A 14,048-nucleotide genomic window follows, 5' to 3' on the forward strand; every position below is an offset into this window, starting at 1 on the left:
CACCATCCCAGGCTGCTCCAAGACCTGTCCAACCTGGGCACTTGGAGGGATGGGGTATAACCTGAATGAGTTCTACAGAATCCCATATCTGCAAAAACAGACAAGGATTGAGGGCAATGGAAATAGGACAAAAATACCTCTGAATCCAGCTCTGCTATTGCTCAGACTCAGTGTTACAGCTCACCCTCTGTGAGGGGGCTGAGTGCAGTTCTGGTTGAAATACACTTTATGCAAGTTTCCTGAGTGTGTAAGTCTCACATTTTCTTAAAAGGAATGACTTGATTTATAGTGAGCTTAATAAAAAGTAACTATCATTATTTGAAGCCATTCACATTAATATCTAATAACTCCTCTTCTGAGAGCAAATAACATTTAATTAAGGTCTTAATTTTACCTGCTGTGAAAATCAGTGAAGCAATGGAAATGCACCTATTTCCCCAGATCTGTCTCCAGCCTGCACCATCTGCATGGAGAGTATCTAACACAGGTGAAAACATCCACCCTTGCATATGCTCAGCTTGATTAGAAGGAAAAAACAAATCTAGACAACAAAAGCCATTGGGCAAATTTTGATAGAAGAAATGTCCTCCTAAACCCCTGCCATGCAGTCATCCCTGCAAGAGCAGCAAGTTGGAAGAAAAGAAAGTTTACAAGTCACTAGAACAGGATAAAAATAATAGTTTAATACCTTCCATAGTCTCCTTCATCTTTATCTTTTCTTCTGAAATATCATTAGTCTCAATCATCTGGAATAAATGTAAAATGTAAGATATAAACTAACCCTTTACCCAAAGATAAGCAGAAGTTAACAACCACAAAGCCCCATCCAAAGCAGAAGGCATCCCATGTCCAAGTTAGGATGTTTTACATCCTTCCCAAGAGGGAAATAAAGGCTTTTTTGAGGAGCCACTTGTCCAGCTGGGCGCTGCTGAGGCTGCCCAGAGTGCCCAGACACAGCTCCCAGGTGAGCTCACTTGCAGGATTCACCCAGGAGGGAGCAGAGCTCGAGTTCTCCCCCAGGTCCTGGTTCAGCCCTGCACACACACAGGGATGCAGGAGCTGCTGTACCCCTGACCAGGCACCTCTGGGCAATCTCAGCAAACACCCAACTGCAAATGCCCTCAGCATGCAGCTTGACACCTACCAGTCAGCAAGCTCCTCAACTTCTGCAGAACCTAGCTGTGCCCAAAGTTATAAAAAGGCTGGTAAAATAGTAATTTATTAAAGAACTAATGCATTCATAAAAATAATAACAAAGCAAATGCTGTGTCCGTACATGGGATTCTGCTTTTCCCCATCCTCTTTTCTATATTGCAATGAAAAGCCAGAGACTACAGAGCTTCCAGTGCCAAGCTTTCTGTGGCAGAGGCCACACCTGAGCCCTTCACACCTCTCCCCATCCAGCAGCCTTTGTTGGTTCCTCAGCACATGCCCAGAGCCAGCAGCTGCTGTGGCCACCAAGAGCCCCAAGGCCACTTCTCTGAACTCTGGGCTGTGGGACAAGGCAAACAGAAGCAGGAGAACCCTCAGAGCAGAAATATGTTTTCTGATGTACTTTTGGTATGGAAAAAACTATTTAACTGCTCCTGGGAAGCAGTTGTGGCTCTCCCTTGAAGGTCTAGGAAAGGCTGTCACAAGAAACCTTTGCTTGTTTAAAATAACTTGGACAGTGAATACTGCAGTTACTTTAAATTAACTAAGACAATTTTAAATAGAACTTGCTCCATGATACTCAAAGGCTTTCACCCATGCATTTCCTCCCATATTCTCCTGATTTTAATTGACACATAGCTGAAATAATTACTTTAAGACTTCCCTGGTTCTAATCCAGTATTGATATCCCCCAGAGCCCTTCCATTTATCTAAAGGGCTCAGGAACAAGACTTCAGCTCCTTCTTTTCCATTCATTCCTGTTTGAATATTGGCTATAATGTGTTACATGTTGTAATAGCAACTCCTTTTTCCCAGAGTCCTGGCTGTACTTATTGTTCCCAACTGTCCCTATTGGCTGAAACATCCTGGAGCAACCCTTCAAACACCATTAATGCTGGAGATCCCTCCTTGGCCTTTGCCTCTGTTGTCCTCTGTGTGCCTATTTCCAAGGTGTGCAGTTCTGACTTGGACAACATGGAATTCATGGCTTGACTTTGCTCCCTGGAGGTGCAACTGCTTTCAATGGGGCTGCTCATGTTGGGAAATTAAACACAGGCATTGAATTCATTTCATTGGCATCTCTCTCTGGAACAGAAACTACATCACCACTGAAATTTCAATGCAGTATTCTTCAAATGTGCACATTCTACAGCTTATTTTAATTTTCTGCATCCCCACAGGATGTAAATCAGGTTTTTCCTCATTTCTCATGCAAAATCCAAACACAAATAGGGGCCCAGCCCCCCCATGAGTAGCAATCTCCCTGCTCACTACAGTGCAGAACCAGCCACGATCCCTTGTGCCACACACAAGGGCAGGCTAATGCATCCCGTGGCATATAGTCAAACAAAAAAAACCAAAAACAACAAGGTGACTTAGACACAAAGGCCACAGTAAATTGACCCCTTCATATGACTGCTCTTATTTCAGCCCTCCCTGGTCTCATATTCAATCAGGCATTTTATTTCCCCAGCCTGGTGCCATTCTGACCCTTTCTGGCATCTTTTCCACTCTAACCCTCATCAGCAGCATTTCCCTGTCTCCCACATGTGCTGTGGAGCCCCTGCCCTGCCGCTGACACAGCCTCACCCATCCCACAGTGCAGCCACTCACTGCACCTCTCTTGCTCCAGGTGCTGAGCAAGGCTGACTCTTTTTCCACCCTGTCCTCCTGGCATCCCCAAAGAGCCTTGCCCAACAGCACACCAAGGCTGCTGCAGCTCCTTGCAGGAATTCATTAGAGAATAAATTCAACTGCATTGCAGGAATGATGGCTTTCCAGCTCAGAACATGCTTGCTCAGCATGAGATCCCACCCTGACAAATCATGACAGTGCTGGTCTGCTCCTACAGCAGCCTCCAAACCCAGGTGTGGCCCCACTTGCTCCTTTTCCTAATTGTCCCACTGTCCCATTGGCTTTCTAGAGTGGACTGACACCTTCAGCCTGGAGATGCAGTGCAGAAAGAACACTGTTAGTGGAAGAAAAAAACCATCCAGATATTTGAAGCCTCAGAGAACTGCACAAGGCAGTGGCTGAGGAGTTACCAACAGTGATAATAAACAGCAAAATGACCCCCAAGTCATACATTTGCATGCTGAGAAGGATGCAGGGCCTCCATGGACTGCAGCTTGTTCTCTAAGACAAGCACTTTTTCCTGCAATCTTTGGATTTCCTGTTTGCTGTGGGCTTCTGTTTTCTGTAATGTTTCATAGTTCAACATCTTCTTTTCAGCCAAAGATATCTGCTCTTTCAAGAAAGCTATTGCTTCTGTCTGATCTGTGTATTCACCATGAAGTTTCTCCAGTTCATGCACCCTCAGCTCAGCATCTCGACACTTGTCCTTCACATCCTGGAGCTCAAGAAGGTGCTGACTGCTTTTGGTTTCCAGTTGCATTTTCCAGTTGCTGTTGCTTTTTTCCACTTCTTCCAAAGCCTCCTGCAGCTTCAGCTTGAGACTCTCTTTCTCCTTTATATGGACAGCTGTCTCGATGTCGTGCTTTGCTTTCAGGTTCTCCAACTCAAGCTGGTGCTCCAGCTTTATACTCTCCACCACTGCCTTCAGCTCCACAATCTCCTTGTGCTGGGTGTCAGGGCCTGAGTTGAGCGTGGCTTTCAGGTCCTCCAGAGACTTCTGGTGGTCAGAAGCTAACGTGTCCAACTTGGACTTCCAGTTGTCCATGAGCCCCATGTTCTCATTAGTGGCCTGCTGAACTTTATGCTTTAGGTCCACAATCTCCTGCGAGTACTTCTCATTGACAGACTTCAGCTTCTCCATCTCCTGCTGGTACTTCTTTAGCGTCTTCTCATACTTCTCCTTCAGCTGGCTGCTCTCCTTCTGGTGCTCCTTGTTGGCAGAGAGCAGCTGATCCCTCAGCCTCAGGGCCTCTGAGTGCAGGCCCAGGCTGTGCTCGGGGCTCTCTGCCTGCTGCGAGCTCTGCAGGCACTGCCGGAGCTCGTCCACCTCGCTGCGCCTCAGGCTCAGCTCCTCCTCCAGCTGCAGGATCCTGGACTGCTCCGCCACCGTGGTCAGCTGCAACACCACAAACACAAGGTCAGTGCACCCCTCATCGCCACACCTTCCCCCCAGCAAGAGTTCTCCAGTGGAAATAAATCCAAAATGCATCAAAGTTCAAAGGAAGAGGTGGAGAGCACCTGGTGCCCTCCCACCTGTCACCCTGATTTTTTAAGATTTTCTAAGCCTTCTGATGTTGACATTCTTGTAGCGTACTTTCTCACACGCTTTCTGTAAATAACTCATTGTTTTGCATTCCTTTATGGAGGAGGAGAAATTTGATGGACTGTTGGTTTGTCCAGTGTTATTGGAGAGATGGCACTGTCACCCTCCAATCCACTGTCACTCTTGGAAAACTATAAATGTTGGAGTCAGAAAACAAACTTCCCTTTTTTCTTCACCTTGAGAACAGCGGTGTGAGCTTGAGTTCTTTTGTGTCCTATAACGACATCAACCTGAGCACAGTTTTGCACCAGCATAACTGTCGCCCTGATTTTTTAAGATTCTCTAAAATCATAGATTCTGATGTTTATATTCTTGTAACAAACTTTCTCACACACTTTCTGTAAATAACTTATTGTCTTGCATTCTTTTATAGAGGAGGAGTGTCATTATAGGACATGAAACAACATGAGCACACACACTGCTGCTTTCAAGGTGAAGAAAAAGAGAAGTTTATTTTCTGACTCTAACATTTATAGTTTTCCAAAAGTGACAGTGGATTGGAGGGTAAAAGTGCCACCTCTCCAATGACACTGGGCAAACCAACAGTCTATCAAATTTCTTCTATGAAAGAATGCAAAACAATATGTTATTTACAGAAAGTCTGTGAGACAGTTCATTACAAGAATATAAACATTAGAAGCCTTAGAAAATCTTAAAAAAATCAGGGCAAGAGAGAAGAAATTTGATAGACTGTTGGTTTGTCCAGTGTCATTGGAGAGGTGGCAGTTTCACCCTCCAATCCACTGTCACTTTTAGAAATCTATAAATGTAGAGGCAGAAAATTAACTTCCCTTTTTTCACTCTGAGAGCAGCGGTGTGCACGTTGTGTTTCATGCCCTATAGTGACAGGCAACCAGCACTGACAACTCACAGTTATGTCTGTGCCAATTACAATTTATTTTTCCTAATACAAACCTTTGCTTTCCACAGAAAAACACCTTGGAAATAACCCTTGAAATTCACTAGGGAGCAACAGTGGTTTATGAAAAATAATGTCCTGGATGGGCATTATGTTTCCAGGCCAGGCATCTTGCCAGATGATGCACAGAGGAGATGTGACTGCACATGCAGGAATTTCACAAGCATCAAAACCAGCATTAAGCATATCATGTTTCCTTTATTGCTCAGCAATCCTCAGCCTGCAAACCTCTCTTCTGTAACAGAATTTGTTTACCCTGGTGTAAAAAGGAAAAGGGATTTTTACATGAGTGTAAAAATATGTTAGAGTTTATTAGCAAAGTCAAAATAACAAAGGAGGCTAGAGGATGCAAGACAATAAATCTGGCCATGGTACACATTGAGCTTAAGGGCTGTGGGTCCATGTTTTGCCATCTGAATGTAACCTGGCAGAGCTGAACTCCCTGTGAGTCACAGGGAGTACAGGGTGCTGCCACTATGGATGGAGAAGAGGATGAAACATTAGAAAAAGGCAAAAGAAAGAAGGAAACCAAGCCAAACTCCAAGAGATGAATTTCACTACATTTCAATTGCCATTTGCCCAGCAGCCATCAGCCCAGGAGGCTGCTGGTCATTATTTCAGATGGGCACAGGGGGCTTCAGACCATCCAGACCTTTTGGAGACCCTCCCATTTATGTTTTCTACAGCTCTCAAACCCATTACTGCTCACTGCAGCAAGTTTGCTGCTTCCCACATCACACCAGCATGAAAAAGCCCTCTCCACATCTGGCTGCTTTTAGGATTCCTCTGGGCAATCTGCCCTATTGTCCATGGCCAAGGATCAGAGTGGGCCCAGCTGCATCCACCAGCACCTTCCCCTTCAGATGGCAGCTCCCACAACTGGCAGGGGAGACTGGAATGTTGATTGCAATGTTATTTCCTCTTACAGCCTGGGGGGAGCTCAAGGCAGAATGAATTGTGCAGGATATTATTGGGATATGTTAATTGAAAAATGAATTGTAGGAGCTCATGTGTCAGATGGTGGCATGGGGCAGAGAAGCAAGCTCAATCTGAGAAACAAGCTCCCCACAAGAGAAGCAAAGCTAGAAATCATATCATACTACTATTTCTGGGAAAGAGAGCAAACAAAAAACCAAACAAAATCAAGGAAGCTTAAGTTCAAGCCAAAATCAATCAACCCCACAAAAACCAAAAGAAAGAAACCCAAAGCAAGGCATGATGAGCACCAGGGCAGTGCAAGCGCTGTCTGCAGGCAGGGCAGGTGAGGGTGCATTACCCTGGTGTCCTCTAATTCTCTGAGGAGTTTTTCAGCCTGTGCCTTCTCAAACAGCAGGCTCTGCTCGAGCTCCCGAATTCGGGCATGCTCCAACTGCGTCTGAGTCTGCTCACACAGAGAGAGAAAAGAACAGTGGAGAGGGGAGCAGGGAAGGGAGACAGAGAGAGAGAGGGGGAGAGAGAAGGCTGCAACATCATCTCCAGAGAACAAGACAAGGAAAGGCTGTTCACAACAGGAAGATAATAAACACCCAGACAGGGAGGAAAAATCCAACCCAACAGGAAACGGTCCCTGTGGGATTTTACATGGTACTGGTAGTGGCTCTTCACAAGAAAAGTGAAACTGTGATGGGAAAACATCCTTCTGCTCCAGTGTCTTCCTGCATCAACTGGAGACACTTCCTAAAAAGCAAAGCTCCCCCACCAGTACAAGGCCCTTGTACAAACAGATAATGCAAGGATGTTGCAATGATTCTCCACATCTTTCCTCAAGAAGAGTCACAAGGCAGACTGAAAAGAGCTGGAAGCTCCCATCCTCTTTTTCCTCTGGAGATTCTGTGAATCCTACACTAAATGGGAAAAAAACCCCAGGTCATACTGTACATGGCATGTTGTAAAACAAAAACCACACTGCACTGGAGAGATCAGGGAATTGAGATCCCACCCTGTTCTGTAAATCAGTGCTTTCAGTTTGAGCAGGCCTGACATGAGTTTCAAAGTGACTTCTGTATGGTTTGACTCTACTAATTTTGGCACAAGAAAACAGAACTTTTTTGGTTGGTTGGTTGGTTGGTTGGTGATTTGTTTTCAAAGTTGTTGGGGTTTTTTTGGTTTTTTGTTTTTTTTTTTTTTTTTTTTTTTGACAAATGATTCATCTAAGCACAAGAAGCTCATGTTATCTACCCAAATCCAGGAGCACTGGCTCTGGGCATTGCTTCAGTGCCCTTCACTTTAAAGCTGAAATACCATAAAGCTGCACTTGGTAGCAAAGCTCAGCAATCCACAATCACCACTGTAAAATCATGTAAAATTCCCTATAAATGAAAGAGAGGAGACAGAGGAAGGTGCATGCACACTCTGGCCTTCCCTTTTTTTTTAGCTGACAAAACCCACATTTTCCTTAGAACTAAACTTAATTAACCTATCAAGTTAAAAAAATAATCTAGCAAAAAGCAAACAAACCTGCTCAGAACCATTTTTATCCCCATTTTTTGCCCTTCAATTTCCATATGATTATTTGCTTCCCCCCTCTTTCTATTGGAGCCAGTTTTAAGGATTTTCTGCCCTTCCCTGCAATAAGTCAAGCCTTGCAAGTTTTGTACTAATTCTAGAAACAGAAGTTTTTTAAAAAATCCATGTTTTAGGCTTGCAAAATACCATTGTACATGTGTATTCATAGATGGTGACATAACTGCCATTTATATTCAGATGGCTCTGTATTTTATGTGCCTTATTTAACCCCTGAAGGAGGGGAGAAAAAGATGTGGATTCATAAACCCAAATATTATCAAAACCCTGAATTATATAACAGCACATCAGGTATTTTCTGACCTATTACAAAACTTATCTCTGGACTTCTCACAGAGATTCTCTCCAGGTTAACACAAGTGCCCAGTCAAGCTCTCAGTCCCACCCGATATTCTTGCTCAGTATCTATTAATCCTGTTATTTTCCAACTCTGAAATAACAGTTGATAATAGAGGGGAAAAAACCAAACAAAAAACCATAGAAAAAATTAGATTAACTGTTTTACAGTCCTTAAATCTTAGGTTTACATTCAATCCTGTGTTATTTTATGTAAATTTGTTTGCTAGTACTAGCCAGTATGAGTCACAACCTCACATCCAAAGTTTCCCTGCACTTTGAGGAAGCCCAGATATGAATTTCAGATTTATTTGTAGCTATTAGCCTTAAATTACTGTTCACAAACTATAAACTGACTTCCCACTGGCATTCAAGGCATGCTGCAGGATGCAGGAGATGAGCCTGAGAGAGTTCCTTGATGAGGATAATACTTCCTGTAAACTATGGTTTTCCACCACAAAAAGTCTTTCCTGAAAGCTTTTCCTACATTAGCTTTTTAACTTTCAAAGCTCTTGAAAGCTTTTCCTGCATTTGTTTTTCATCTCCCAAATCACTACAGCATCAGCTGCCAAGCAGGATCAAAACTGGGTTGAAATCATAACTACATTTCAGGGCTGAATCCACAGCTGCTCTATCAGAGGTCCAAAACCTTGATCTCTCTTTACCTTCACATTTTTTCTCTCAAGTTAATTACTTGCTTCTGGAAAGCTTAACTGTCTCCACAAAAAAGCAGGAAGGTGAGAATTAACTCTGGTGGGTCAATCATTCAGTCTGGACATGCAAATCAGGCAGACAAGATGTGAAATGTGGCCCCAGCCAAGCCTGTGCTGGCTCATGGAGATGCTTGGCTCATGGAGAGCATGCCAGTTCCCTGGGTCAGGGGAAATCAAGCATTCCTAAATTATCTGTCCTTTTGTACAGACCAGCATGGAAGTGAGGACAGGACCATAATGTCCTGCTGAAAGCTTGGCCATATCCCCATTGCAAAACAATTCCTTCCCAGCCCAAAGGAAAATTAAATTCAAGACTATGAGTCCCAAACTGAGAATGGGAGCCCTTACCCATAGCAGCTTATCATCATGGTGGCTTTAAAAAAAAATAAAAATCCAAATATACCAAGCCTGGTCCCACTGCCATAATTACACAGCCAGGCTGAAACACTTGGAGCTTACAAAGGGACAATTCAGTGCTCCCAAAGGGAATGATGCCTGCACCAACCACCCTTCCCTAGGGCACTGTGGGAAAGCTGTCAGCTCAGGGATGAACTGAAATCTGATTTTGCTCCACACAACAGGCAGAAATTGCACTTGCTGTGCTCCCACAAAGGTCTGCTAGCAGTGCACTGCTGATTTACACCCTGTCAAACATCTACTTCAGCTTCTGGATGAAGAAGAGAGGTTTGTGCCAACAGGATCACAGCCACAGCAATATGTCCATTTCCCAGTTTTCCCATTTTCCTGGGCTTTTGTTGCTATGAGTGACAGTGAAGCACAGGAGCAGGGCCCTTGACATTTCTGGCTGTTACTAACCTGGCACTCCTAAAGCTAAACAGACAAAAAACTCCCTTGATTTACATTTGGAGAGCGGAGCCTTGCTTCCACAGAAAGATTTTCTGTTCCCTTTTCCCCATGGAAAAGCCTCCAACTCAAGGGCCAACATCACTTCATCCCAGCTGCACAATTTTCACTGCAACAGCATCTCCAAACAACAGCCCTTCCCAGGGGCAGGGTTCAAGGATTTTTTGCCCTTCCCTACAATAAAGCAAGGCTTGCAAGTTTTGTACAAATTATAGAAACAGAAGTTTTTTTAAAAATCCATGTTTTATGCTTGCAAAATATCATTGTACATGTATTCACAGATGGTGACATAAATGCCATTTATATTCAGATGGCTCTGTATTTTATGTGCCTTATTTAACCCCTGAAGGGGGGGGGAGAAAAAGATGTGGATTCAAAAACCCAAATATTATCAAAACCTAGTGCCAAACCCACACTCCAGGCAGTGAATTCCACATGAGGATACCTCAGCATAAACAGCATTTTGGCTGGAATTAAACAGCATCCATTCAGGAGACTCCATGTGCCCATGAGCTGCTGAGAGCAGGACACCTCAGGGACAGGAACTGAACTGTCAATTCATTTCTAGGGTGGAAAAATGTAAGTTCAACACATTCAGACACAGATTTTCACATGGCTTGGCAACTCAGAGTGACAGATGAACTCCAGGCAGCCCCAGGTGTGAGCAGCCATTGGGTACCACACCAAAGAACAACCCTCACAGCTCACAGCAGTAAATCACACAGCACATCAGGAAAGTATTGTTAGAGGGGACCAAAAGGTGGCAGAAATTACTCAAGTGAGTAATTTCTACCACATCCAGAGTAATTTTTGCAACTCTGGATCCCACATTTTGGCAAGATCATAAGGAATTACCTCCAGATCCCCTTTTGTAATGGATTCTTCCTCCACACGGAACTGCAAGTCCTCCACTTTCCTGGGGAAAGAAAGGGACACACAGAGCAATCAGAAGGACAGGGACACACAGAGCAATCAGAAGGGACAACAGAGCAATCAGAACTCTCAGCTCAGCACCTCTGTCTCAGCAGCCAATCCACATCACTGTTAACCAAGTTCTGTGGATCACTGCAACCATCAATGGAGAGGCCATTCCCAACAAATGGAAAAGCTGCCCAAAAAATTACTGATACGTTTTTATCCAGCCAATTAAATTTATAAATGTATTATATATACATTTATAAATTGAATTGGGTGGATAAAATTATGGCAGTGGGACCAGGGTTGGTCCCACTGCCGTAATTACACAGCCAGGCTGAAACACTTGGAGCTTACAAAGGGACAATTCACTGCTCTCAAAGGGGAAGATGCATGCACCAACCACCCTTCCCTATTTATTTTATTATAAAATAAATAAAATTAAATTAAAACCACCCACCCAATATTTAAAAAAATCACATCATGGCCTGCAGAATCAAAGTCTGAAAGGGATTCAGATCACCTTTGAATACAAAAGCTCAGCAGAAACTGAGCAGCAAGTCCCATAGAGCAGGACAGCTACAAGCAGCTTTCCACACACAAAGGTGGCCTTTTTGTAAAGTGCATCCCCTCAGACACACAATTACTGTTCTCTGACACAGGAGCCTAAAAACAAGCAAAGCAAGGTTTCGGATTATTTAAACCTTGTTATGCAAGCACTGGGCAATTCCTGTGCCAAATCCATACAAAAAATCCCAAGGGAATGGAATGGGATCCTCTGCCTCCTTGGCAGAGGGTGGGGAACTGTGAGTTACCCTGGCAGACAGAAGAGCCTTCCCCACAGAGTTTACAGGCCAGTCATGCATAAATGCAATAAAACCACACACATTAACACAGACATGCCAAGGAAACTCTTCTCTTTTGGAAGGCAGAAGCCAGCAACAGTAGAAAATAATTCCATTTTCTGCTGGATTCATCCCTCTTTTTCTCTTTACTGATTATAAAGAAAAAGGCTGAGGATGTTTAGTTTGCATCCAGATGTAAGGACTATGAGTCTGTTACAGATAAAAATAGCTGGGAGTGTACATAACTCTCTTCATAAACAAACTTCCTTGTCTAAACCTCCTCTAATTAGAGGAGGGAGGCATCTGTTGATATTTAGATGAAAACTCAGCTGTCTGGGGTTAAAGGGCCTCCTAGAGCTGGGAAAGTCAGCTGCCTACCAGGACTATGGGGAGACATGCATGAAAGAACATTTCATCCTCAGGAGGAGCATCAATAATTGAAATCAACACTGTTTTCAGTTATTTAATACACATCAATGTTTTCCTATTCCCACTGAAGAGTTTAATTATACACACGGAGTACCTGCACTCCAAGAATGACATGCAGATCACTCTGATCCAGAGAGGAAATGTGAGCACCAGGAGATTTGTATGGATGGGGGCCTCTGGCATGTGAATCACCCTGCAGTGAGGCTGCACTCAGTTTGGCTTCCCTTCCTCACAAAGAACATCCTCAAGATCAGCCCATCATAAATGGAAGAGAGGAAGGGGACCTCAGCAAATCCAGGTTGTACAGGAGGGTCTGTGATGGCCCAAGGTGCACGTACCTGTTTATGACCCAATTTTTATTTCACAAATGTCTGTGTATTCTTAAGGCAAAACCATCCAAAGGCTTCAGCACTGTCCACACATGACTTCACCTCCCTCACACCCCTCCACTCCTGCTTTACCTCTTCTCCTCCTCCAGCTGGTTCAGCAGCTCAATCTTCTCTTTCTGCATCCCATCCACCAAGGCTCGTGCTCGCTGCAGGTTTCCTTCTGCCTCTGTGACATACTGGAGCAAAAAACGAGCCCAAGACACAAAAATTAGCCATGCCTGAAGTAGTTCAAGGCTGTTCAGAACGAGGGAACAGAAAGTTTTGATTATCTGTTTCAGAGGATGCTGTGCTAACAGCACATTTTCCAAAGAGCTCAGGATGTAGGGATCAAGACAACAGAAACAGCTCCATCTCCAGCAGCTGGAAAGGATCCATCCTTCAGTGCCTCTCTGACCTGACCCTTTTGGAGACTCCAGCTATGATTAGAGTTAAGAACTTGAAGCCTGAAAAGTTCTGAAAATCTGGTCAGAGGTTGCCAGTGCAACTCAGCCTAGTCACGAAGCAAAAGAGGTATTTCAGACTTCTATTAATTCATTTGGTACTGATAATTACTGGAAAACACAATACACAAGAAGAATGTCAGCTTGCAGCTGATTTCCCAATTTCTCCTGCATATCTGACAGGCAGGTGTGACCCACCACACAAAAATACAGTGCCATCCCTGCTCCCAGGTAGCTCACTTGGCTTTAAAAGCATGAGTAAAGAATTTCGGACAGCAGCAGACAATGAAGGACCACATACTGACAAATAGCACAGACACAAGTCTCTTTAAGCATTTTAATAGATAAAATATCCTCTGTACAAATGCTTGTGCAACAAACAAACACCAACCTAATATGATCAGCCTGTTTTCCTTCCAGATTTCCTGCCTTTAGTAATGTTATAAAAGCATCCTCTCTGGTGGGAAAGCAGTGGCATATGAGCTGGGCTGATGCCCTCAGCACCATAAAATCACTGCAATGCAGTCCCAGCCACAGCCAGATTCAGTGGCTGAGGGGAACAAATTTGCATTTCAGCATTGGAATTTATTGATCCAGCAGACACAAACTGCCTGCTGCCTCTGATCTGGCACAGCCCTTTCCCTGCTCCTGGCTCAGGGCAGGGACAGCACATGTGACACTGGGAGGGAGGAGAAAGAGCCTCTATAGGAATGTGGGTTTTGTTGATGGAGTGACAAAATTACTTTTTGTCCTTTCAAAAAGGAAAGAAGCTCAGAAGTTTCTGGCTTTGATTAAGTGAAAAAGTCACTTTATAGGCCTAGGGGACTTCAAACTTAAGGACAGCTAATTGGACAGAAGCTGAAAAGTTGAAAAGTCCAGCTTGGGCAATTTATTAGAAAAAGAATTTAACAAAGAAACTAATTGCTTTTGGGACATGTTTTATCAGGAGCAAGAATCTTTAGCACTTGGCTCGGGGGTTTGTTTGTTTTTTGTTTGTTTGTTTGTCATTTTGTCTTTTATTAAACTTTTTTGTTTCTAACACTGCAACAAAAGCCATCTTGCTGATTTTTATGCTTCTAAGGGTAGCTAAGCTATCTTGGGTGTGTTACAGACAGAGCTTATAAGACCTGGCTCAAAGAGGCAACTATAACACACTCAGCTTAACTCACCACAACAGAGGCAGAAATTCAGAGCCCCAGTTTCACACACAGTGGTAATGAGACACAAACTTTAAGGAATTTAGAGATTTTAGAGGAGCTAAGATTTTAGTTAGAGATAAGCTTTA

At 43.7% G+C, this 14,048-nt stretch overlaps 1 protein-coding gene across 4 annotated transcripts in view; it reads right to left on the reverse strand.

Annotated features, from left to right (window-relative positions):
* CLIP2 (CAP-Gly domain containing linker protein 2) overlaps positions 1-14,048 on the reverse strand; it is a 311,706-nt gene that overhangs the window by 228,942 nt on the left and 68,716 nt on the right. For 3 of the 4 annotated variants that reach the window (XR_009115389.1, XM_058037407.1, XM_058037406.1), the window contains exons 7-11: positions 12,396-12,499; positions 10,601-10,661; positions 6,586-6,690; positions 3,239-4,183; positions 689-746 (exon numbers count right to left, since the gene is read on the reverse strand). Coding sequence is in view for 3 of the 4 variants with exons in the window: in XM_058037407.1 (XP_057893390.1) it covers positions 689-746; positions 3,239-4,183; positions 6,586-6,690; positions 10,601-10,661; positions 12,396-12,499 (1,273 nt within the window). In the remaining variant the exon portion in view is untranslated. The remainder of the gene's footprint in view (positions 1-688; positions 747-3,238; positions 4,184-6,585; positions 6,691-10,600; positions 10,662-12,395; positions 12,500-14,048) is intronic. The other variant, XM_058037409.1, reaches the window with a different exon arrangement.

This window comes from Melospiza georgiana, chromosome 19 (genome assembly GCF_028018845.1).
Source record: "Melospiza georgiana isolate bMelGeo1 chromosome 19, bMelGeo1.pri, whole genome shotgun sequence".
NCBI classification, from domain to species: Eukaryota; Metazoa; Chordata; class Aves; order Passeriformes; family Passerellidae; genus Melospiza; species Melospiza georgiana.